Source organism: Eublepharis macularius, chromosome 10 (assembly GCF_028583425.1).
Source record: "Eublepharis macularius isolate TG4126 chromosome 10, MPM_Emac_v1.0, whole genome shotgun sequence".
NCBI lineage: Eukaryota > Metazoa > Chordata > Lepidosauria > Squamata > Eublepharidae > Eublepharis > Eublepharis macularius.
Genome location: NC_072799.1, coordinates 52,039,642 through 52,066,382, shown reverse-complemented (window position 1 = coordinate 52,066,382; position 26,741 = coordinate 52,039,642). Strand labels below are relative to the sequence as shown.

The 26,741-nt window shown below is 38.8% G+C and overlaps 1 protein-coding gene across 3 annotated transcripts in view; it reads left to right on the top strand.

The window, feature by feature from the left end:
• Positions 1-26,741, top strand: part of INPP4B (inositol polyphosphate-4-phosphatase type II B) — a 428,879-nt gene that overhangs the window by 355,392 nt on the left and 46,746 nt on the right. For all 3 annotated transcript variants that reach the window (XM_054990215.1, XM_054990214.1, XM_054990216.1), the window contains 2 exons: positions 2,686-2,783; positions 11,106-11,218. In XM_054990215.1, the coding sequence (XP_054846190.1) occupies positions 2,686-2,783; positions 11,106-11,218 (211 nt within the window). The remainder of the gene's footprint in view (positions 1-2,685; positions 2,784-11,105; positions 11,219-26,741) is intronic.

The following is a 26,741-nucleotide window of genomic DNA, read 5'->3' as shown; positions in this document are numbered from 1 at the left end:
AAAATATCTGTCATCCTTCCATCTCTTCTGTATAATTCTTCAGTGTATTGTTTCCATCTCTCCTTTATTTTGTTCTGATCAGATACTGTATTTCTGTGTTGATCTTTCAGCATCCCAAGCCGCGGCGTGAATTTCCCTTTGATTTCCCGGATCTTGTGGAACAGATCTCTTGCTCTTCCTTTTTTGTTGTTCTCTTCTGTTTCTTTGCACTAGTTATTATAATGGATTTCTTTGTCTCTGCATGTAGATCAGTGAAAAGCTGCATTTAGAATTATAACTATATTTCTGTTGCTTTTGCTTCCCATCTGTCTTTAGCAATTTTAAGAGTTTCTTCAGTCATCCCTTTAGGCTTCTCCTTTCTTTTGGCTACAGGAATAGTCTTTGCACATTCTTCCTTGATAATATCTCTGGTTTCAGGCCATAGTTCTTCTGGTTCACGATCAATTAAACTTAGTATTGCAAATCTATTCCTTACCTGGGCCGTTTCCACACGGCTTACCTGAAGCCGGGCCATGGCACAACGTTGCGGATCATGCCGGGGAAAACGTGCGAGTTTTGCATCACGTCATGCAAAACTTGCATGAGAAAACATGATATTTCGCATTTTCCCCGGCATGATCCGCAACGTTGCGCCATGGCCCAGCTTCAGGTAAGCCGTGTGGAAACGGCCCTGGACTTTGACTTCTTCAGGGATATCCTTTAGATTGTATTTTTGACACTATGATTCTTTTAGTGTTTCTTTTTAGCTTTATTCTAATTTTTGATTTTAAGGCTTCTTCTTAAAGACAGCATTATGTTCTATGAATTTTCTTGTTCTCTCACATTCAGAATTTAAACAATTGGTGCTAGAAGTCATCTTCTGGCAATTGAGGTACAGGTAAATTAAGTAATTTAAGTAACGCAGATAATATAGCTATCATTTGATACTTCCACTGAGAATTCTTTTGAGTGGGGGCTTAATAGCATGATCCCCACTCTCTTTTTAAAGTTTAGAGTGGTAGAAGAAAAGGTTTGACAATAGCTGGATGGCTTTGTTGGTGTGTTTGTTTAGTGAATGTTAGGTTGCTTGTTTAGGCCCATTTAATTCCCACTGATTTCAGTTGAACATGCTTCCAAGAAAATATGCTTAGAAGTGAAGTCTTCATTTTATATTGTGTCGCAATTTAAAACATTTTTAAATCCAGTGTCGAGTTTAGATAGGGCCAGTTATTCAAAGCTGGTTCAGGGTATTTTTGCCTTCCCTTGTCTTAGATCTGACCAGCACTGGCATAGTTCTTGGATATGCTGCCCATTGTTTCCTACATAACCACTGCCCAGGAGCTATTTGAGTCGATGTGGTGTACCGGTGCTCTCTGCATTGTACTGCTCCCAAAGTTGCCTGGATAATTTGGCTGGAGAACTGGCCCTATAGTTATGCAATCTGCAGTTGCTATGCTTTCAATATTGCAGATCAACGCTCAAAGCCTTCTTTAACAAGTTGTGTTGTGAGCTCTAGGTTAGGAAATTCCTGGAGATTTGGGAGTGGTACCTGGGGAGGGTGGGGGTTTGAGGAGGGCAGAGACCTCAGCATGGTATAATGCCACAGAGGCCACCCTCCAAAGCAGCCATTTTCTCCAGGGGAACTTATCTCTGTTGTCTGGAGGTCAGTTGTAATTCTGGTACTGGAGGCTGTCAACAAGTAAGCAACTTGCTGCTTGCCCCCCTCCCACCCTAGAATGAAGACATGAGACACACATACCAGAGTTAAATTAGGTTTATTAAACTGAACTGCAGTATGAACAAAGCTTAAATACCCAATTAGCTTAATTCCCTCCACACTGTGTGAGTCACCCAAAGGGACTTCTGCAGGCTGCTTACTTAAGAGCAACCTCAAACTTATTGCTACCGTGTCTTCCTTGCCTTTCATGGCCTGCACAGACTTGTGTGCTGAGAGGTGGGCATGCTCCCCATGCTGACAGTAGCTCAGTTCAAAAAGCTGTTTCCCTGCACCAAGAGGTCCCACTCCTTATGCTCCCTGGCTATACAGCCAACTAAGCACCTGGCTTGGGAGAACTCCTTTCAGCACCTCAGGGTTTCCCTTGTCTTACTTAACCTCCACATTCCTCCCACCTAGTTAAGACCTCATCAGTGAAAACTAGACCAATGTAACTAACATAAGCCAACAAATATGGAGTTGGATAAAGGGGAGGATCCACCGAGGTTGATTTGATGTTGCCCCCTACCCCCAGTTCCTGTTTAGACCCGAAGTGACCAGCTAGTCCCATACTGGCAGCTAAGGGCAGAAGGTAAGGAAACACCAAGCAAAACCCTGACAGAGAAGGCAGTTAGCCTTAAAGAAGCACTGCCTGCACCCTTCCTATTGGCCAAGACACACAATGCACCTAAGGGCCACAACTCCCATTGTGCCTTTCAGCCTTCCTTGTTTGGAAAGGATGAGTGGCAAAATCATCCTTTGGCCCCAATATGTGGTGGGAGATGGGATTCTCAGCCTAGTAAAATCTTTGGGAAGGTTAAATGGGATCAGAATTATAGCATACTTTATACTCTAAGATCCGCTAGGAGAATGAGTAATAGTAATAATGGGATCCAGTGCTGAAGTTGTATTTCCAGTCCTTTTTCTTTGGGTGGCTTATGTCTCTTTTATAGAATTGGTTTTATGCTTATTGGTCTTTTGTAATTGTTCAGGTTTGGAGATACCTCTTTGCAAGAAAGTATTAACCAGGAGAATTTGGAGCTGCTAAAAGAATATTACAATTTGTTCACGGAAAAAATGCCTCCTGATTGTAAGTATTTTTTAAATCCAACTTTGTTGTGAATAGAGCTAATCTATAGGCTGAATTTTAGCAATCATATATTCCCTCATAACGTTCATCACAAGCCTAATAGTGAATTGCAAATATTGACCCTGTTATTCTCCCAAATCCTATTACTTGAAATAAAATTTCCCACTGCTATCTGTAGGAATTGACTCAAGGATTGGATGAAATAATACTGAACGCATGTTTTCATAAATGTGCAGTTACTCTAATTATAAAATTATTTCCTATGGTTTATCCTCAAGTGCCTTAATTATACTAATTAAAATGATGATAGCAATGAAAGTCTCTGTTCCATCTGACTTGTCCTGAGGAGTCATATCACTGATCATAAGGCTGTGTAATTTGTGTTTTGCTTTAGAGTCCCAGTATTGCTTTTCTGATGTCAAATTAACCCAAATGATTCTTAGTCCTCTCCATAGTAATTCACTCTTCCATTGGGGAATTTTTTTCAACAGAGATTGCCTAGCTCCTTTTCCTTTCTGCAACCTGCACAGCTGTCTCCCTTTGTAGCATGTCAGAGAAATTTTAGGGCAAGGATTTCTTTTCTTAAAGGGTATCATAAAAATACAGGAACTACTTCTCAGAGGGACCACAAGCTAGAGATCATGTAACCTGATCAATAGAACATTGTCTCCTTCTCTCTCTCCTTTTTCCCCTCTCTCTCTCTCTCTCTGCTCCACTGCTTTGAATTTTAGGCAGCACAATCATGAAGAACTGTAATGCTGCAATTAGTTTTCTGCCATATCCACTCAGAGCATCCTTCTGCTGATCTTCGTTCCTACCTACAGTATATTTGTTTTTGCAGTAACTTATTGTGAGATGCACATGGTTGCTCTCTAGGGAAAGTGGGACAGCATACAGATGTTACAGCAAACATGTTTGTGATGGGCACAAACGCGACTTATGCACAGTCATCTTGCTCCTCCATCCACACTTCTTGCACAGAATGTAGTTAGAGCCTTCTGGGTACAAGTAATGATAAAATGTGAACCTTGCAGTGCACACTTTAATACCAGACATGCTTGTAATTTACTGCATTCTGATGCTGACCTTTGATTACTTAGTTGTAGCTGCTACCTGTGCCAAACAAGGCACTCTGGCATTCCATTAGGTGAACTAATTTTCTCATTGCTCTCTTCCTTCATATTTGAGTTGGGTGATCAAATACTCCAAATTTAAGAGAAAATTGGTCATCACCAATTGACTCTGGGAATCTCTTCTACATCTTGTTACTCAGTTATGAGGCAATGTACCATTTCCAGGTCTTTGGATCGAGACTACATTCTGGCCTGATAAGCCTTAGTTCAAGTTAAGCCCTGATTATACTTGCCAAATATACTGTTCTATACAAATATACTGTTGTAATTCAACAGGAACTTATTTATACCAAGTGATTCTTGGTGCTGTGCAGCATTTGGGAGCGGGATTATAACTAGGGGTGTGAAGGTCAGTTGAGAATTTGGATTAAAATATCGAATTTTTACTGATTCAGTAAAATTCAGGTATTCTGAATAAAAAACAAGTATCTCGCATTTTTACTGATTTTTTTTAAAAAAATCACTCTGGAGGCTATCAACCACACATCACCAAATTTAGAGGGAACCTATTTATGACTGTTCTCTAACCACCACCACCCCAAGTTTCATGAAATTTGGACCTCAGGGGCAAGCTGAGCTCAGAAAAAGCTCAACATAATCACACTGGCTGATTCCGCACACGCTGGATAATGCGCTTTCAATGCACTTTATCAATCGTTTGAGGTGGATTTTTTGTTCCGCGCATGAAAAAATCCGTTCCAAATGATCTATAAAGAGGATTGGAAGTGCATTATCCAATGTGTGCGGAATCAGCCACTGAAGCACAGGAATAGAATCCTCCCTGGAACCAAAGTGAAGGAAGGGGATCAACACCACATCAGACAATCACATCCATTTCATTCAAGCCAAACTGAAGCCAGTAAACACTGTTGACTTTGACTTTTTCCTATAGGAAATAATGGAGTGGCTGGGGGTATCTTGTTCAGGAGCTCATAGAATTGGCCCCCAGAGTCCAATCTTCCTGAAATTTGGGGGATCTTTATAGGACAGCCAGGAGTAGGTCCCTGGAAAATTTGGTGGAGTTTAAATGAAAAATGCAATCACAGCCACCCAGATAAAGGGTAAAGTAGTACATACTTTCTTGCTGTCTGATAGTATAATTAGACTGTATATCAGAAGGTTTTTGCTTGCTGAGCTCTTCAGCAACAACCAGAATTCGTGCTAATCAGGTTAATTTTTTTTTAACCAGGACAGCTAATCAGAAAATTGCTTTATACATTTGCTACTATGTTCTCTCTTTGATGTTTGGAATAGACATCTTTATAATCTGAAAATCAGTGGAAATCTAAATGCTATATAAGGAAAAGTCTCTAGCCTGAAGGTAGAAAATTGGTGGACTAACTCTAGACCAAGCTCTTGCTAATTAAGTTACTTGCTATTTGCATGAAGCTATAGCATGAATATATTTGTGATTCAGTTTCTGTTCAAGAAACTGAGTATCCAAAAATGATGTTCAAGTGATTCTTTTAGAATGATACTGTGATATTTTTCCATGTTTCGGGTACCAAAACATTGACTACATGTAGGGGAGAAGACAGAAAACGTCTGATTCTGATGGGTATCCTATGAGTAGTTGTGGCATTTTGCCCCCTTTGAGAATTATATTATACTGCCTTGCTGCTTTTCTTAGTGTTACCTTAGATTTTTGCTGCCACCAAAGGCTCTCACCTTAGTTTTCTCTTACTTTGACTTATAATATAAAAAGGCTTAGTTATAGATAGTAGAATGACAGAACAGTCAGCACATGGAAGTGGCTGTGAGGTAAAAAAAGCAATCCTTTATTTTAGATGAAATAGACATTTTACTTTACCAGAAGTAGAATTTATGCACAATGGTTTCCTATGCACCTGTAGGTACCTATGCACAATGGTTTCAGAGTAAATCATAAGTACATTGATTTCAGAATAGTTCACAATTATGATGATTTCAAGATAGGTACAGATGTTCAAACATTTTATAAAAGAACTCTGTCACAAAGGCTTATTTTTCCTCAGTTGCCACTTAGGCTGATTTCATCCCCAAATTCAAGCACACGGACTTCTTCCCTCAGAACTTCACTCACAGAATAACTCTCTCCTCTCATAAATACTGACTGACTGAACTGTTTCCCTCAGAACACTTTCTAAAAGTTTCCAGTTTACTCCACCCCTACCACCCTACCCCTTACCAATCAAAGCATGCTTCACTCACCCATCCAGCCCCCTCTTTCTTGCTTTAGAGGCCTGCATTTTTATCCACAGTAAATGTAAGGATCTGCCAAGAATCTTCCCAAAAGACACCCCTGGTTTAGAAAAGCTTTATAGGAAAGTTCTATTATGATCTTATGAAGAACAATTGTCAGGAATGAACCATAATCACATTTCATAAGCATATATCATTCACAGGTTAACATTTCTCCCCTCCCTTCCTAGAGGCTGGCCACTCTTTGCACAAGGGAGGACACAGAGTTCAAAGTTCTTTCCCAGCGGCTAGGAGCCAGCATAGTCAGAGAGAGAGACCTTTAGACAGAATTCACATCCTGGGAAAGTCGAGAACCACAGCTGCAACAGATAAACATAACAGTACAACCTCCAGCTCCCTCCCCCCACCCAAATATGAGTATGGCAAGATGCTGTCAACCTCCAGCTCCCTCCCCCCACCCAGATATGGGTATGGCAAGATGCTGCCATCATCTTGACAGTAAACATACATCCAAAACCGCACCTTAACTAGCTGAAATAAAATACACAAAAATATTTACGTGGCAAAACACTATAGTAGCATTCTATCATGGCAAAACATAGAAAATCTATTCCTTATGAAATTATACAAGTTGACCAACCAATATGTAATTTGATATAGAGAACATACAAGTTGTCCAGATTTCTGTTAAATTCTACGAATGTTCAATAAACTAGTGGTCTGAAATTTAGTAGTGGCTACCCTGATACAAATTCAGTAGGTTCAGCTTTTCTAATTATTTCCCCAAAGCCCTACTTTCCCAAACTTGACAAGTGGGCTACTCTTGGAGAATAAAGTTTTTTTAAGCATAGGGTACAAATTAGATTTTGATGTGCAAATAACCCAGACAGAATTGCATGAGCAAGCCAGTATTTTGATGTTTAGTGAACAAATAAGTTTTCTGAAACACACTAATAAGGACTTCCTCTGACAGCCATTCTCCTGCAAAGCTTATCTTCAACTGCACAGCCCAATCTTTAACCAAAGTAATGGAACAGGAACATTTAGCTAGAAATAAAATGAGCAGAGTTGCTATTCAAGCATTCTAAATGTCTGACCTGCGTATTTGCCCAGCTTTGTTTATAAATTTTAAGCATTGAATTAATTTACAGTAAACAGACTCTGATTTGCAATATCCAGTTCTATGTATGTTTATTAGAGATGGGCACAAAACGGTAAAAAACAAACCCTGAGTTTTGTGGTTCATCGCGTTCCACAAACCTTAAACCATGAACTTGCACGAAATAGTCCTCTTTCGCGAAATGATTCATTAGGTTCGTGATTCATCAGCTCCTGGGACCCTACAACGGCCCCCTTCATACCCAAAGATGCCAAACTCACAGGGAGACTTCAGCAGGCTGTTCTCTAGCCACTTTCCAAGTTTGGTGAAAATTGCAATATGTTGACCAGGAGACCACCTCCCTTCTATCCCCTGGGTGCCACGGGCTCAGGGGGTGGGGGTGGCCTCTGTGAATCTAGGCCCCAGAGCCAGGCAATGCCCTGAGACTGGGGTGGGGTGGAGTGGAGAAAAAAAGCCTTCACCCAACAATCTTCCCAGCACGGACAAGAGCGGAAAATAAGAAAGAGGCTTTTCAGTCTCTTTTGAAGCAGCAGCAAATCCAGCCAAAAGCTCCCAAATCCACTCTTTCTCACTCCAAATCCCAGCAACAGCTCCTCCCTCCCCCTCTGTCTACTGGAACTGAAAGCAGAACGCACAGAGCTGTGCCTTATATAAGAAATGTTCACATAGAGCAGAACAGGAGCTCTCTGGTTGGCAGACAGACCTGCTTAACAGGGTTTGGAAGGATGAGATTGGTGTTCCCATGGCTACAGAAGGCCCATCTTCCCCCCTCTCATAGAACAGAATGGGAGCTCTCAAGTTGGCAAGGAGAGCTGCCTATCAAGGTTATATGGGCTAAGATTGGGGTTTCCACAGCAACGAAAGGTCTGCAGGCATTCCGGGCCTATGTTGCCTAGAGAATCAATGAATTGGCGCCAACCTGTCTGCCATCATGAAACATTCACGAATCGAATGAATTGGCCCCAAAAGTCGTAGATTTCATGAAAAATGCAGCCCCAAAAACACATTTTCGCGATACACAAATCAGCCCGATTCATCATAAAATTTGATTTGTGTTTCGATTTGTGCCCATGTCTAATGTTTATTAATAAATTTAAGATTTGATAAACTCGTTTTTAGTTAATTGGGCAATGCTGACACCTGCCCTAAGTCTTGCTTCCTTAGTCTTGACTCTTTCAACTTCTGACATCCATCGTTTTTCTCATATATAGCCCCTTGGTAGCAAAATGTGCCATTCCATTCAAACCAACTGAAAGCATACAGAGAAGGGACACTTTTACTAGGCAGCCAGGTGCCTACTGGGCTCAAGTTTAGTGTTAGCTAGCCTGCATATAAAAGTCTATTAAGAATATTATTATGTATTCATTAATGATGTGGAAAGCCCATTTGAGAAAATAGATGCAACAACAATGCCAGTTTAGAAATAATCCTATTACAGATCTCATTAGTTATCTCTGAAAGAATGTTTAAGATATTGATTGTTAACATGAAAAGTTTAGCATTTACAAGCATGTACTTTATTCTTGAGAATACAAAATGACTAATAAAAATAATGTTTGAGGTTCTGAACTCTTGTAGAGTCCTATTCAAACCAACCATTTTTTTCTTCTGGTTTTTGAATGTTGCCTTCTTACTTTAGGGCTTATAGGTAAAACCCACCAGTGAAAGTAAGTTTCAGCTGTATTGGCACGGGTGAAGCTAGTGCTGCAGGCAAATAAGACAAATACTCATGTATTCTGGTAGAAAATTGGCCGAAACTTTATTGATTACAACCATCAAAGTACTGGTACAGCTTAGGACATTGATTCATGGCACTGAGCAACCCACCCACTGTTCAGTGGTATGCCCCTCAGCCCACTGCTAGGCACCAAACACAGGATGGCAAAAGATGTTGCACCCCACGCAGAGCATGGTCTAGTGATTTCCTGCCACCTGGGGTGAAGCCAGACAACTTTCCCTGAGCCAGGCCCTAAAACCACCAAGTAAGTTGTGATAAGCAACCCCAGACAAGGCTGGCAAACAAGGGATGGGAGGATGAGTGACCATCTCACCACCAGCCACACGTGGAATCGTGGTGAGACCTCAGGAAGCTGCAAGCTGTGCAGCTGGACTCCACCCCCCTTCTCATCTGTGCACTGTGATTTGGGTCCCCAACGGAGCTCAGGAGCCTGGGAGCCTGGGGACCCACCCACCCCCCGCTCTGCATCTACATTGGTGGCCACCATACCACTGAAAGTCAGGCCTTCTGGAGCCCCTTGTCTCCCAGCTGCAAGGCTCAACCAGTAAGTCAGGGCAAAACCCTTTATTACTTTAACAAATAATTCACTGCAAGAAGTGCTTATTATAGCTTATACTGGTGAGCAAATGTCATAAGATTTGTCTTAGATATGATGATATTTTCTTTTCTGTAATTAAATATTTGAAATTGCTGTTTGGTGATATCTTAGGCACAAATGGTCTCTTTCCTATTCCTAGATATTCAGTGAATTATTCCTGCAGATCCAACCAGGCATACACAATTTCCCTTTAAACTTCTGCAACCATCTGTCAAGAGGATTTGTGTTCTTGGGAGAGTCGGAAGGCTTTGGGGGGCAGCTGATGAGAGCTGAACTCTTAAAAATCTTCATTGAATGTATGAATGCTGTACCTTCTGGATCACAACCAAACTAATAATTTAATACTTACCTTTGTGATATAGATCCCTAATCCCTTGATGAATAGTGCTGAAAAATGTTGATTTAGGTTTACTGTGAGAACATTGGAATAGTACACAGCCAAGCCCTAGAAAATGACATTCTATTTAATCCAAGTGGATTGTAAAAATAGAAAATGCAGCACTTGAAACTTCTGTCATTTATGAAGAACTGCTGTGATTGTGACTGCTGGGCAATATGTCTCTTAGGGCTGCCATGCAGCTGTGGATCTTGTTGTCCAGCCCTTTCTCCAGTTCAAATGAGGAAGTGTGTGATTGGCTTGGGCTGGGTTCTCCAACTAATTGGATCAGGCTGAGATTAAGAAAACAATTCTGTGCTCCTCCCATGAAAGCTTTTGCTATGCATTTCTAGGAGAGGAAGATGTTACTTTTGCTGGTTTTGCTACGGAGCAGTTGAAAGAGAAAAACACTGTTGTGACTGCTGCTTGCTTTATTTGGGGATCATATACATTATTTGTATGCATCAAACTCTGTTTCTGGGTCGTCCCTGTCCCCGAAAAATTAATACAACATGAAATAGGTTGTAACTTTCCCATAATATTCCTGTGGTCTGGACATGATGTCACCATTGACTCTTGAAAGTTCATACCCTGGAAATCTTGTTGGTCTTTAAGATGCTACTGGATCTTCTACTAAAGACCAACACAGCTACCCATCTGAAACATATGGACACTGTATAGTTCAATCTTGCCACCTTCCCAGAAGTACATTATTAGTTGCTGTCAGCATGCATATACCTGTGAAATGCTACGAGGCGGTGCTTGTGTTTACTAATAGATTTTTTTTTTAAAAAAAAGATCCCTTATCTCTTTTTTGCAGCCCATTGATCATCTGCTCTTTGCACATAGATATTGCAAATTTGCAAAGATCAGCACAAAGAAGGGGTGACAGATGGGACAGCCCAGGAACAATAGCTTGTGGGGGTCTTCCTATTCCTATTCAAATCACAGGTATTGAAGATGCTTGGTGAATCAGGAGAAAGTGTTTAGGTAGCAGTGCCTGTATTAACAAGCACAAAATCATTTGCTTAGTCATTAAGTGATGGCATTGCTAGGTTTGATGAAAATGCTCATGAATTTGAAATGAGACTTTAAACTGTTGAAGCTGTTCTTTTGTGAAGAAATCCTCAGCTCAGCATAACTATTATCACTAGCTGTTTCCTTTTTCCTTTCCAGGCCTACCGCATTTTCAAGATCAGAATGATTTAAAAGGATTACTAGAAAACCTCCATCAAAATATTCAGACTAAAAAAAGAAAGAATGTAGAAATCATGTGGCTGGCAGCAATGGTAAGAAGTCTCAGAACAATTTTTCTCATTTTATTCCAGCTTGTTAAAATTAATTGCTCTAAAAACAGTTGATGAAAGTCATTAACATTTGTCCTTTAAGTTTGCTAGACCTAAAGTTCCTTTACAGTCAAACAGGCATGTTCATTAAATAGTACTTTATTTCTTGCATCTTCTTATCAAAACTACTGCACTGCTTTTTTCCCCCTAAGCCAGTGTTCTCTAGTTATATTTCTGTTACCAGGAGCATATCCAATATGAAGGAGTCCATGAAAATGATTTTTGGGCTAAAATGAATAGCACATATATAATTTCGCCCCTCTTTCTGTTGTATAAACAAACTTTATTTTATCAGGGAATGCTGCCATGAGTCAACATATGTGATTATAACATCATAGAAAACTCTCCCATATTTACCTTAAAGCAATGAAGTCTACTATGTTTTTCTTCTTCTTGAAGAATAAGATGACAATTCCTGTCACCACACTTTTGTTAAGACTGTTAAGTCAGGAAAGTATACATAGTAGATACTTATTGGTACAGAGCCAGTGTGTGATTTAATTAAGATCAATGGCGTTCTGAACGGTGAGGTTCAGAATCCAACTCTTCCAAGATGTTCAGTGGGTGATTTGGTACTTATTGGTACAGAGCCAGTGTGTGATTTAATTAAGATTAATTGGGTTCTGAATGCTCAGGTTCAGAACCCAACTCTTCCAAGAAGTTCAGTGGGTGATTTGGGCCAGTCACCCTCACTCACCCTTACACTCAACCTAACCTGTGTCAGATAGTTTTGTGAGCATGAATGGACAAGGGTTAATGTCACCCTGAGCTGCTTAAAGATCAATAGGATAAATGAATAATAATCTAATTCTCCAATTTTCATAATTATTTATTTTCATCATTTAAAATTCCAAATGGTTTGCGGTAATATTGAAGCATTTGGAAATGTAAGGAACAGTGTGTCTCTTGTGGACTTAAAAAACAGAGCTGGGCTTTGTTATGGACTTCCTCTATTTTGATCAGTTCTCAGTCCCATTGTAGGTTCTGTCCAGATTTAGAGATCTTTCTTGTTTTTCTTCCCAAATTCCTTTGCCAAATTCTGTAAATTCCTGAATATTGCAATCAACATAAATTTTGTAGAGCTGTGTATACAGGTGTGAATTAATTTATTCTAAACACATGATTTGCATTTCATTGGTAAAGAATTTGGATTTTTGGATTAGAGGACACAGTTCAGAAAATATCATGTAAGAGAAAATTGGTAAGTAAAAGAGGGAAAGAGTTCAAAAGATATGGAAAACTTTACACTAGATCTGGGAGAGCCTGCCATCCTAAAACAGTATGATTATATTACTCTGTATAAATAAAGAGGTGTCTTTAACAAAGAAATTGAGAGCCAATTTTGTGTAGTGGTTAAGAGCACTGGGACTCTAATCTGGAAAACCAGGTTTGATTCCCCCACTCCTCCACTAGAAGCCAGCTGGGTGACCTTGGGTCAGTCACAGCTTCCTGGTACTCTCTCAGCCCCAACTATCTCACATGGTGTTTGTGGTGGTGATAATAACAACATCCTTTCTAAACCGCTCTGAGTGTGTGTTAAGTTGTCCTGAAGGGCAGTATATAAATGTTGTTGTTGTTGTTAAATGCCCATTTAGCTTCTTCAGCCTGTATCATGGAATGCTACATTTAATTATTTATAATTGTTATTTTATGTTTGTTGAATCTAAAGGATCACAATACAAGATATAGCTGTAAATTAATTGCTTTTGTGAAATTAACACCAACAAAACATACCATTTTTGTGTTTGTGTTAATAACATTATTTAATTGTGTTACTGAGGATGTAAATATTGTTCTGATTTTTTCACACAAATCACCTGTATATGAATTACACTTCTTTTCTTGATAACATTTGCTGGAATGGTAGATAATCCAGTGACAAAGATTAAAGCATTTGTAGCAACACTAATGAAGAAGATCTCAAGAAGAAACCTGTAGCTAATCTGCATATTTTTTATAGATTCACAAAGAAATTTTTTATAGCTGTTTTTAGAAACTTGGTAGATTTTTGTGAAATATCATTTTAGGGTCCTATATAATATATTTAGATAGACCCCTAAATATATTAGGATATATTAGATAGGCCCCTAAATTCCTCACCATCCTCAGTCCTGGTTGATACACTGTGATCTGTCAAGGGGGTCACGCAGCTCGTACAGGTCTGTGAATCATTTGTTCTTCCCACCCACGTTCTATCTGGAAATTAAATAAGCAAGTTGCTGTCTGTGTTGCAAAGCCACTTCCAGTCAAGAGATGAAATTAGAACTTGAGTCAGGATGTTTTGAGTCACAGAGCTATAGAATCATCTACCTTCAGTGACTTGATCATGTAAGCTACATACAGACAATAAAAACATTTTTTCTGAATGTAGCTGGTGAGAATATTATGTGGATGTAAGAACATGGGTACCACCATTAGACATGCACAACTTGCCACAACCACTTTGAAAAGAGGCTGCCTGGTGCATGCATACTCCAATGCAGGAGGATAGGAAGTAGAGATGGGCACAAATTGAATTATGACCCCAAAAACCCCACGAACCAGGCCAGTTCGTAGTTCACGAACCAGTGGTTCGTGGAAACTTGTTTCCACAAACTTCCACAAACTGGTCTACTGGTTTGTTTGGGTCGTATTAAAGGGGCAGTTTTAATGGCCATTTCCCCAGAGAAATGGCCATACAAACTTTTCCTGCCACTTGCAAGTGGCAGGTCCCTTTAAACTATCAGCTGGCAGGTGGCAGGGGGGGATCCGCCCCTGCCGCCTGCCAGCTGATAGTTCAAAGGGACTTGCCCCTTGCAAGGCAGGAAAGGGCCCTTTAAACTGTCAAATGCCCCTTTCCCTGCTGCTGCTAAGCAGCTGGAAAGGGGCATTTAAACCCCACGAACCACAAACGGGTTTGTAAACTTGCCCCAGTTCATGCCAGCTCGTGGTTCCTGGTTCGTGAAAACCCAAGAACCACGAATCTCATGGTTCGGTTTTTTTGTGGTTCGTGCCCATCTCTAATAGGGAGTGCTTGGGGGAGGGATCTGCAAAAATGTTTTAATCGAAATAGGGGTCCCTTGACTGCCAAAGTCTGAGAACCACTAGCCTCGAAATCTTGTAAATAAATTTGTGTACTTTGTAATAAATAAAACATATCTCTTTTGATCATTTTGTAAATGTTTCATTGAACCATCAATTTGCATTATTATAACAGAACAAAAGTTTCATACGGTAAGACAGCCTATTGTCTCCTATGCTAATTGTTTCATGTCCAAGTGAATGCATAATGTCAGTTTACTTGTACTCTGGGTTTGTTTGTACTATTTATTTGAATTACTATACACTCTGTTCTTGATTATTCCCCCTTTCTCCCCCAATTCCATTTATAGGTCTCCTGTCTGTCAAATCAGGGACAGATAGCAGGAAACTCTAGTGTGTAGGCCTGCAGTAGGTGGAATGGATTTTACTATTTACAGGCTGCAAACCTAGGGACACTTTCCCCACTGAATAAAATGGGACTTGTTCGTTTGTTTAATTATTTATACCCTACCTTTCTCCCCAACTGGGACCCAAAGTTGTTTACATCTAAGGAAACCTGCACAGGATTGCTCCCACAATCCATAGCACACTATAAGGCTATTGTCAGTATAAATTTCCATCAGCCAGCAGCTGTAGCAGGGGCAGGTAAAGAGGTTTTGAAACACAGGGGCACAGCAATACAGTTTGCTTTACGTAGGAGGTAGCTTTATATCTTAGGATCATGCCTTTACTAGTGCTAGGATAACTTAACAAAAGGGAAGGACTGGTCTGTTAATTTTTAATCCATTATCATTCTTTGTTCAAGTTCATGAATACACAATTATTGTATATTTTATAGCCTGTGACCCCATGATCAGTGCATGGACTTAGTCCATAAAATCAATATATTTTGAGGCACATAAATGGAGAGTTGATTAAATAGACAGAGTTTCTCTTCTTAGGGGATTTTTTCAAGGGTTTCAAAAATGTGGTCTGTGTGTATATGTGTAATTTTATATTATCTACTTTTGTGAATTCCGTTCATCTTTAGCAACTAGATAAGATGTTGTGTGAGCCCCCCCCCATTGATACAGTTATGTGACATTTTGAGATCCATCCAAGATCCAGTTTTTCAATGTCAGCTATAATGAGGAATTGCAACTTTGTTTTAAAGTGATCCTTAAAATCATTTAAAATTCTACTCTTAGTATAAGTTGCTCTTCAGTTTATCAGTTTGTTACAGCTGCTCTGGCATTTCATTCTTTCACAGCACATTAAGCATTTGAATATTGTGGGTGGGGATGTCCCCTATATTATCAGTCACAATGACAAATATGATGAAATAACATAGATCATTGAACTCAATGGACCCAGAAGGGTGTATCTCTGCTTAGAATGGCGCTGTAATTTCCCTTTTCCATTCAGTTTCTCGAGTTATTCATTAAACCTCTCTGTATTTTCCAATGGTCTTTTTGACTGTTGACCTGTTAATCAAAATAAAAGATAATGTGTTTTTCCCTTTGTCCATATTGGTCCTCTGATCATTTATTGGACCACTCCCATTCTTTGTGCAAACTTGACAGAATTATATATTTGCAATAATTTATAACACTCGCCCAAATAAAATGTTTTAATTGCCAGGAAAACTGTTGTTGAATAGTTGGTGGTATATACATTTACAATAAATTTCTGAAAAAAGCTCATATTCGTCACTGACACATTTAATCTTATGGACCTGTGAATATTAAACCTAATATGCATGTATCAATTACAGTTGCAGAAAAAAATCCCCTCCTCTTCCACTCTAAATCTCATCCGAAGTATGTTTCCAGCCAGGAAAATGACCTGGCCAATTGATGAATGTCATCCACACTGTTTTTTTAGAAACATACATGTTCTAGCAATTGTTTCCATTACTCCAAAGATGGATTTTAGAGACTCGTATTCCTCAAAATGGCCTCTTGAATTGATTGCTTTATTTTCCTATGCTACCAGATGGATTGATTGGTTTTTATCTGGATTTTATTGAAAGATTTTTAAAAATAAAAATTAAAAAATAAATGAAAATAGAAAAAAGGAAAGAATAAAGAAAAGAAAAAAGAAAGAAAAAATACATATATAGGAAAAGCTTGCAATTTTCTCTACAACAAATATTAACATGATTACAGATTTATCACTTGTTCTGTTGGTATCAGAATAAAACTTCTCCTTTTTCTATAATCCTTTCCCCCCTCTTACTCTTCAAAACCACAAATCATCAGTTAATTTTGTTCAGTTTCACACAAAAAGTCAATAAGGGTTCCCAGTTTACTATAAATGTGGATAATGTCTTCTCTCTAATCAAAGCAGTAAGTTTAGCCATCTTGGCTAACTCCATCATCTTCACAATCCATTCCTCTAATGTAAGCAGTGGGTGATTCCGCACGAATGGTTTTCCGTGCTTCAGCTTCTAAATGACCTCGATTTTTTCTTGTGTTTCCACACGTGGGAAGGCAGTCCTAGCAGCAGATTCGAAGTCACTGCACGTTTTGTCCGGTTTTTTTCCATCCTGCTTTCCCCCGACTTATTTGTCCATGCGCAGCAGATTAAGGATTTTAATCATGCGGAATTCTTTATCCGATGTTCTCCCCACCCATGCCCTTTTCTCTCGCCCTCTGAATCAACTTAATTTGATTGGCCAATCATGTTTTCTAAGCTACACCCACTACCCTTTCCCTTCCCCTCTTTTTAAAAAAAAAATGTAAAAAAACGTTGCAACGTTTCTACAAATCTATGCAGAAACATATCCTGTGTCACATGACGACAGCTGACCAATAACGGGTCCATTTTACAACACGCCAAATTTGTTACTTGTTGCTCGCTGACAGCTGACAGCTTCTGAGGTAGAGTGAAAGTGTGATGGAGGGACTTCAGCGTTCAACTAGTGGTCTAGGCATTTCATGGAGGGAGAAAGAGACCATCCTCAACACAACACCTATCACTAAACCACACCGCTCACGAAGAAAGCGGGAAAGATAGACACGGGGTCATTGGTAACAATTTTCCCTCCAAATGTCAATAGCCAATACTCTTCCACAATATCGGCAGGAAGTGCTCTGGCCTATCCAATATGTTTATTTGATGCAACGTTTATGTATAGCAACATTTTTTGGTGAGAATTTTTTTTCTAATGTGTTGGTTTGATGCAACGTTTATGTGTAGCAATGTTTTGGGGGGGGGGGGATAAAAAAAAATGAAGATGTGCATCATTCGACACTTCCCCCGGAAAAAGCGATGAGGAATCGATTTTTATCCGGGCAAAAATTCCGCATGATGGACTTTGAGCCAATGAAATGTGTGAAACAAAAGCCTAATGTGGAATTGGGGAGAAGTGGATTTGTAGGACTCCACTGTGGCATGACTGCTCAGAAAGTCCGATCAAAATTGATCATGCGGAATCCCCCAGTGTCAGACTCTTCCATTCTTGAGCATATAGTAGTCTCACCATGTTGTCATATATAAAAACAAAATGCCATGTCTGTTTTCTAGCTGTCTATCCATTAATCCTGACATAAAAGGCCTTTGATTTAACTTGTACATTAGTCTTCAAGATTTTCTGTATTAACATATGATTTTGTGTCCAATATTTTTGGCTTTCTTACAAGTCCACCAAATATTCCTTCATGCTGTTTACATTTCCAACATTTATTTGAAATATTCTTATACATTCTAGCTAATTTTTCTGGAGATATATACCCAAAATACATCATTTTATAAATTCTCTTTGAGCATAGAACTCAAAGAGTGATTCCGCACACGTTGGATAATGCACTTCCAATCCTCTTTATAGATCATTTGGAACGGATTTTTTTGTGTGCGGAACAAAAAATCCACCTCAAATGATTGATAAAGTGCATTGAAAGTGCATTATCCAACGTGTGCGGAATCAGCCAAAGTAAATTTAAGACCCTTCATCCACATATTCTCCCATTGTTCCATTTGTATATTATACCCAAAGTTTTTAGCCCATTCTATCATAGAATCTTTTGCCCAGTCTTCTTCAAATTTCAACAGGAGTATATACATTTTAGCAATAACATGATCATCATTTGTAGATAATTGTGTTTCAAATTCAAACTTCTTTTGTTCAAACCCCCATAATCTTTTGTCAGTTTTAAACCTGGCAGTTGTGCATAGAAAAACCATTGACACATATAGCCTTGGCTATCAAATCTTCTCTTGACTTCATTTTACAATCCCCTTGAGAAAAATCTAATAAGTCCCAATAAGGTAAAAAGGTCCCAATAAGTTAACCACTTTTGCTTAGTTCTCATTTCCTGCCTTATACAATGCTTCCTGTGCTGAGAGCTACAAGAGTGTTTTCTGACATGTCTAGGTTTATATTTATTCCATATTCTCAGGATGGCATGTCTAATATAATGATTTTTAAAATTCAGAATAACTTTACCTTTATCATACCACAGATAAGTATTCCACTCGAATCTCATGTCATTTCAATTCCAAAAGGCTATTATTTCTCAACAACAACCGTTCTTTCATCCACATTAAACAACAAGCTGCAAAATATAATTTCAAATCAAGTAAACCCAGTTCTCCTCTTGTATTTAACTCCTGGTTTTCCCCCTGCCAAATAAACTTAGAAATAACCTTTTGCCATTGTTTAAATGGTATATCAGTTGTCAGAACAAGTATTGTCTGAAACAAAAAACACATTCTAGGTAAAACATCTTAATCACAGATATCCTCCCCAACAAAGAAAATTGCAATTTATCTCATCTTAAAATATCTTTTGAAATTTCTTTCCATGTCTTACCATAATTATTTTGAAATAACATACAATTCATGTTTGTCAACATAATACCCAAATATTTTACCTTCTTTTCAACCTTAAAATCAGTTTTTTTCATCAATTCTAGCCTTGGTCTTCTGCTTTCATATTTTTGTTAACATTTTTGTTTTCTGTTCACTAATTTTAAAACTTGCTAGTGCACCAAATTCTTTCAGCTTAGCTATCAATACTTCATTCCCTTTCAAGGGATCCTCCAAAATTAAAACTTAGTCATCTGTGAAGGCTCTTAACTGGTCTCTTTTTTACTCTTTACTACCCCGATCCTCTCACCCTGTCTAATATCTCTATTCAATATCTCAGGAACCAATATAAACAGAAGGGGGAACAGTGGGCAACCTTGTTGTATTCCTTTTTGAATGTCTCACCAGATGGATTGATTGGTGTCCTCAACCGATCACTTGCATGTTTTACTGAAAGCCAATTCATACGATTTTGGGTTGGATTTAAATTTGTTTAGAATACACTCAGGAACCAGACCATGTTGACATGTGGTGTTGCTTCTTTGTGCACAGCTACTTCTAGAAAAATCTAGCAATATTTCAGGTAATGGCATGTAGAAATGTTCTCATGGGTTTAGTAAGGTTTTTGCCATGTTAACCAGTTTTATTTTTAACTTAAGACTGGAGGTGGTGTTTTTTCTTTGCATTGTAGTTAGTATAACTAACTTTTTAGATACAGTGAATATATAAATAATTAAAATGAAGTACTCTCTGAAGAAGGTATAAAATCCCTGCTTTCTTCTGCTGCTGTCAGTTTCTGTTATCCTCTCACGCACTCACAAACTTGTTTGTTCTCTGAAAATTGGGAAGCACTTTCTGCCCCAAACCAGCTTTCTGACCAATACAACTTAGGTTTGTGCTACAAGTGATTGATATGAGAGCTTCAACTGGAGTGGTCTTAGCCACAGGGCAACTAGGACAGCTGCCTTGGCCCCCTCACTGGAAGGTCTGTGATAGAGGGCTCCTGACCACCCAGGTGCCACGGCAGGCTTCTCTGCCATTTCTGAAGTCGCAGCAAATGGGGAAATCAGCTGATGGACAGTAGGGTGCCCCTTTCAGGCCACTGCCCAGAGTTTACCCCAACCCAGTGATCAGGAGTGAACTGGAAGGCAAGAACATCCTTGAAAAGAACCCTGGTCTGCCAATGGCCCTGCCCCCCCCCCCATGGAGAGGGAAAGGAGAAGGAACAGGGCTGGATATGCTCACTTGTGCCAGCCTACTTACAGCAGCTCCAACTCACCACCCGACTTTCTGTATCTCCCCTACTCTCAGCCCTTGAGTGCAGAAACGGCAGACACATGTGCACACATGCACACGTAGAGCCTGCATGAACACTGCATAGCATGGCAGCATCTGCCCAATAGAGAATCTTACTAACAGAGCGCCCCCTTGTTTACACATATGAACATAAAACCAGTCTCAAATTACAAGTGTGGTTCTACCAAATTATCAAAGGCAGTGGAGCGGGGGCACAGACTATTTAGATAAAGAGAAGAGAAAACTGGGGCGGGGGGTGTCATGCACATAGCGATGCAATTGCAAGAAATTTCCAAAATAAAAGGTTTGAATTCAGTATATATTAAAGACCGGATTTTTCAGGGTATAAGCTTTCGAGAGTCACAGTTCCCTTCATCAGGTATCTGACAAAAAGAACTTTGACTTTTGAAAGCTTGTATCCTGAAAATCTTGTTGTCTTTTAGGGTGCTGCTGCAGACCAACATGGCTACCCACTTCAAACTATACAAAATGAAAGATTCTGACACAGTCCTAACTATCTGCCAAAAGCTTATGCCCTGGAAAATGTTGTTGGTCTTTAAGGCACTACTGAACTTGAATTTTGTTCTACTGCTACAGATTAACATAGTCACCCACCTAAAACTGTCACAACTATACTTTCCCTAGCCTTGATTTGCTTCAGTCCAAGTCTTGAAAGGTCCATTTGACCAGAGCTGTTGCACCCATATTTATGATTCCTTCTCAGATTCCAAATACATGGGGTTTCCTGTTCAATGGGGTTTTAATAAGCTAGTTAAATGTATATTGTCCTGCAGTTGCTCCTTTGATGGACATTTTCTGATTTCTGCTTCTGGTAAAAAAGGTCAGCGGCAAAGAATTAAATTTGGAGAAGGAGCTGGATGAGGGGATTCACACCTCTGACATTACAGAGAAACTCAGATGCCATTAGCTAAAGGCATTGTTTTAAGAAGGATGCAGTTAAAATGAGCTAAGTGTGAATGGAAAGCTTATCCCCTGCAAGGAGAAATCATATAATTCAAGGAAAATATGCAAAAAAGGGGAGGGGGGAATTTGGGACCATGATTTTGATCATGACAATCCCATACAAAATTTTCCATTCGCCACAGGCACAACATCCCATGATCTCTTAAATATAGTTCCAAGCAGGGCTTTTTTTCAGCCGGAACACAGTGGAACGGAGTTCCGGAACCTCTTGAAAATGGTCACATGGCTGGTAGCTATTTTCTCCAAGGGCAACCCACTGAGTTCCACCACCTCTTTTCCCAGAAAAAAAGCCCTGGTTCCAAGCATATCCTTACAACTCAAGTGAAGTGTTCTGTGTTGATAATATACAGCGGAAATGTTGGAACTCAAACATGATTAGGATCTACACAATTGTATGCTCTCTGGAGAATAGGTCTTCGCCCATTTTGTTTTCCTTGCATTACTTTGCTGACTTACGGTTGCGAGGAGTTTGACTACAATGATGCCTACAGTAATTCCCAAATTTTACAGATTTGTTTTTTCTTCCTCTTGTTTGTTTGTCAGATAACTGGTCATATAAAGTGTATGAAATACTGGGAAATGTTTGGGTATGTCAGTATTCAGCCACCAAATGGAGAGAATCTGTTCAGAAATGGCATTGTCTATATGCTGAATGCTCTCTGTTGATGTACGTAGTTGCATAAACTTAGTTTGCTGATACTGGGGACTGTATTGTTTGTTTGCCGTTTCAAACAACTGACTTCCACTGGTTTTCTACCACTCATTATGTCATTGGAATCATACTCTGAAAGAAGGCCTTTGACAATCTGAACTGGATTTTCCTGTTCCAAGTGTTGGAAAAGATGAATTTTGGGGAGAATTTTGTAAATGAGTGAAATCTATTTATACTTCATAGACTGCTAAAATTATTGTTAATGGAGAATTAACTAAACTATGGGAGATATTAAAAGGAACATGTCAAGGATGTCCGTTGTCACTACTTCTTTTTATTTTGGTGTTGGGAGTTTTGAATAGAGACATTAGACAGGAGGAAAGGATTAGGAACAATTTTTTTTTTAAATGTCATATAAACTAAGAGCCTTTGCAGATGATTTAGTTTTAATCTTGGAAGATCCACTAGAGGGAATTGAAACATTGATGGAGAAGTTGACAGAATTTGGTACTCTAAACATACAAATTACTCCAGAGAAATACTACAGTTCTGATAATAATTTTTTAAGAAATTTTTATGAATTTTAAAGTGCAAGGTGCAAAGTGCTAATAATATGCAATTTCGAATATTTACAATTATAGTAGTAAGTCACTTTTGATTCCAAAATATCAATAAGCCAGCATAGTCAATAAATACAATACAGTCAATAATTACAATCCATAAATCGTAGTATAAAGGTCCAACTGGTGAAGAGTCATATATCAATGAATATTCCTTCAATTTAACAACAGGTGTTATTTTCATAGAAGCAACCATCAATCATGTTGAGTAGAATAAAGCTGAATGTTTCTTCATACAGTCAGCCGACGGGCTTTTGCCAGCATATTTGCAATTCCCATTTCGTACTCTCACTTCTTCACAGGCATAATTTTTATACTAAAATTAAAAAATCATTTTTAAAAAACAGTAGCTGTATGTTTACTTACATCCTAACTCAAATGCGCCATTGTAAATTACTTACTGGTCACCAATAGTACACTAATTCATCACTCAGTCAGTGGAGGCAGATGGAACAATGCCATGGGAGTTCCTGTTTACCCACCACTTAAATTTCCATCCATTTAAAGGAGCCACAGCCTCAAAGTTACAAACTGTTACAAGAATTTACAAAAGTTACAAGAGTCATCAAAAAGTTACATACATCGCATCACAAGTAACAGGAGTAGTCACTTCCGGCTGGGGATCATGGAGGTCTAAAGCAGCTCAGGGAGCTGGGCTGTCCAAGTTGCTGTTTGTCTGGGCTGGTGAGGTGCAAGATCACCCGCGGCCCCCTGCTTTCAGGCAGAGAGCAGGCAAGAATGCTTGAGACCCAGAGAGTGAGTAGATCTCGGCTGAGGGGGGGTTCTGAATAAAGAAGTCCCTTCAGCCTTGAGGTCCTGCTCTAAGACGGGTGGCTGTAATCTCTGCAGCAGCTTTGGAGTCATTGAATTGGCATAGGACCGCCGTATCCAAGCTTCAGTAACACCAATGAACTAATTTGAACATCAGAAACAGTTATTACAACCCAGAAAAGAGCTGAAAAGGTAAAGATCGATATCTCTTCTATGATGCTAGATTTGGACTGGAAAAATAAAGTAAAAGTGGAAATCAGGCTTTGAAATTGAGTAAAGAGCTAATTAAGTTCACTCCGGAAAGGAAATAACGTGAAAATAAGACTTTTTAAAGCTATTAGAGGAGAAAAGAGACTATTGTTTATATACTTGCAGTTTTGAGAGATAACGAACTGTGGGAACGGAGGAAGCATCGTGAGAAGGTAGCTGTGAGACAGGAGAAGGAACAGGAAGTGCATCAGAAACCATCGAGCTAAGGCTACAGAGGGACCGCTGAGAGGACAAGGAAGTAGAAAATCGCCATTTTGGAAGAGGGAAAGGGCATGACTTCAATGCAAAAGGAAGTGCTCCATTTTGAAGAAGGGCAAGACTTCAACCTTAAAACCATAGAGAAAAGACGCCCGACATTTTGGATGATATAAAGCGCATCACAGGAAAAAAAATCGAATTTTAACTGATTAAAATAGCGGAAATAAAATATTTAAATCATGGATTTGAGGAAGAGAGCAGACTCGTGGGAGCAGAGTAAATCAAGCCCCACGATGTCGAAAAAAGACTGGCAATCAGCATTTGATAACTTGGATAAAAAGATGGTGGAAGGTAATGAAGAGTTAAAAGAAACTATGCAAGAGATGCTGAAAGATCTTAAGGAAACAATTAAATTGGAGGTGGCTAAACTGGCGAAGAATATAGAAGATGTTAAGGAACTACAAACGACGCAGCAAAATGTTAAAGAAGTTGAAGAAAAAACAGAAAAATGGGCTACCTCTCTCAAAGTGGAAACTTCAGTGCTAAGCAACAGAATGGCTGTGATGGAGTGTAAATACATGGACAGACAGCTTGGTTTTAGAGATGTCCTGGAGGAGGAAGGAAAAACCGCCCAAGAACAGATTTTGGAGATTTTGACAGGATTCTTGAATAAAACACTGGAGGAGATTGCAAGCAACGTGGATGTGGCGTACAGAATTAACTCAAGATATGCAGCTCAAAAAAATCTACCCAGAGATATGATTGTGCAGTTTATTACAAAGAGAATGAAAGAAGAAATTCTTAGTAGGCATTTCCAAAATCCACTGGTAATGTATGGGGAAAAGGTGAGAATAATGAAAGAGCTACCCAAGAGAGTTTTGATGGAAAGGAAAAATACAGAGAACTTACCCAGGTTCTGAAGGAGTTAAATATAAGATACAGATGGGAGATACCAGAAGGTGTGAGCTTTGAATTTAAATCAACCAGAAGAACCATCCGATCACGACATGAGATGGAGATGCAAAGTAATTTCATGGAATGTAAACGGACTAAATTCACCTTCCAAACGTAAGGCTATTTTTCATTGGCTATCTAAACAACAATGCAGTGTAACTTGTTTACAAGAGACCCATGTTAAAAAACAAGTATTTAAAATATAGTAAATTGGGTAGAGAATTTGTGACTGCAACTGAACAAAAGAAATGAGGAGTTGTTTTGTATGTTAAAGAAGAGTTACAACCTAAATTGATATTTAATGATTTGGAAGGCAGATATGTGGCGGTGGAATTTATTTGGAACTTTCAAAAAATATTGATAGTGGGAATCTATGCACCAAATGGGGCCAAGGACAATTTTTTTAAAGAATTGATGAACCAACTAGATCAAGTGACATATGCTCAAATAATTTTGGCGGGCAATTTTAATGGAGTAGCAAATTTGCAAGCAGACAAAAAAATGAAGGGAATACAAAAGAAAAGGGGACTATTGCCAAAATCGTTTTTTGAAATACAAAATCAGGAGAATTTAGAAGATGTTTGGAGAAGAAGCAACCCTAAGATCAAGCAATATACTTTCTATTCTGCAAGACACTAATCGCTATCGAGAATAGATATGACCTGGGCCTCAAAAGACAACAATATGGACTAAGGAGGTTGAAATAATGCCTAAAGTGAGCTCAGATCACAACCCAATTATGTGGAGATTTGGAAAATGCGTGGAAAACTACAGGTGGAGAATGAATGAAGACTTATTAATGCATCAGAGCAACTTAGACGTGTTACAGAAAGAAACCAGATTTTTTATACAATATAACTTAGACAAATCGGTACCAACACCTAAGGTATAGGATACTTATAAAGCTGTCATGAGAGGCATTCTAATGGACTTAAATGCAAGAGACAAGAAAAGAAAGGAGGAAAAACGGAAAGAAATTCAAGAAAAAATAAAAGTTAAAGAGATGCAATTAAAGACCAGGAAAAAAGAAATTACATCAGGAGATACGGAGGTTACAACAGCAAATAAGAGCTATGGAGAACAAAGAACTGGAGTGGGAATTGAAAAAATTAAAACAAAAGACATTTGAAGGGGCCAATAAACCGGGGAAATATTTAGCTTGGCAATTGAAAAAAAGGAGAGAAAAGAGAATGATAACCAAGATTGTGGAGAACAACAAAATGTTAACGGATCAACTAGCTATAAGTAGAGCGTTTTATAAATTTTATGCTAAATTATATCAGAGTAAAAGGGTGGATGTGAACGCTATTGATCGATATTTTGACAAAATTAATTTACCAATGATATCTGAGAAGTGTGGAAGGGAAAATTAAATGCTGAAATAACAGAAACAGAAATTATGAATGCAATACAATCGACCAAATTGGGGAAGGCACCAGGACCTGATGGAATAACAGCTAAATTTTATAAAGTAATGGCAAAAGAAATGGTGCCTTTCCTGAAAAAAGTGATGAATGGGATTTTAAAGGGACAAAAGATTCCTGAAACCTGGAATGAGGCTAACATATCATTGATTCCAAAAGAAGAGCAGGATTTATGCAATGTCAAAAACTATTGACCTATATGACTGCTAAATAATGACTATAAGATATTTGCGAAAATATTGGCGGAGAGGCTCAAAGAATGGCTGGTTGAATTCATTGCAGAAGAACAAGCAGGATTTTTACCAAACAGACAGATTAAAGACAATTTAAGGACGGTAATAAATGCAATAGAGTACTATGATAGACATTGTGAAAAAGAAGTCGGTTTCTTTTTTGTGGATGCAGAGAAGGCTTTTGACAATTTAAATTGGAATTTTATGTTCGCCACAATGGAGAGGTTACAGATTGGAAAAGAGTTCATTCAAGCG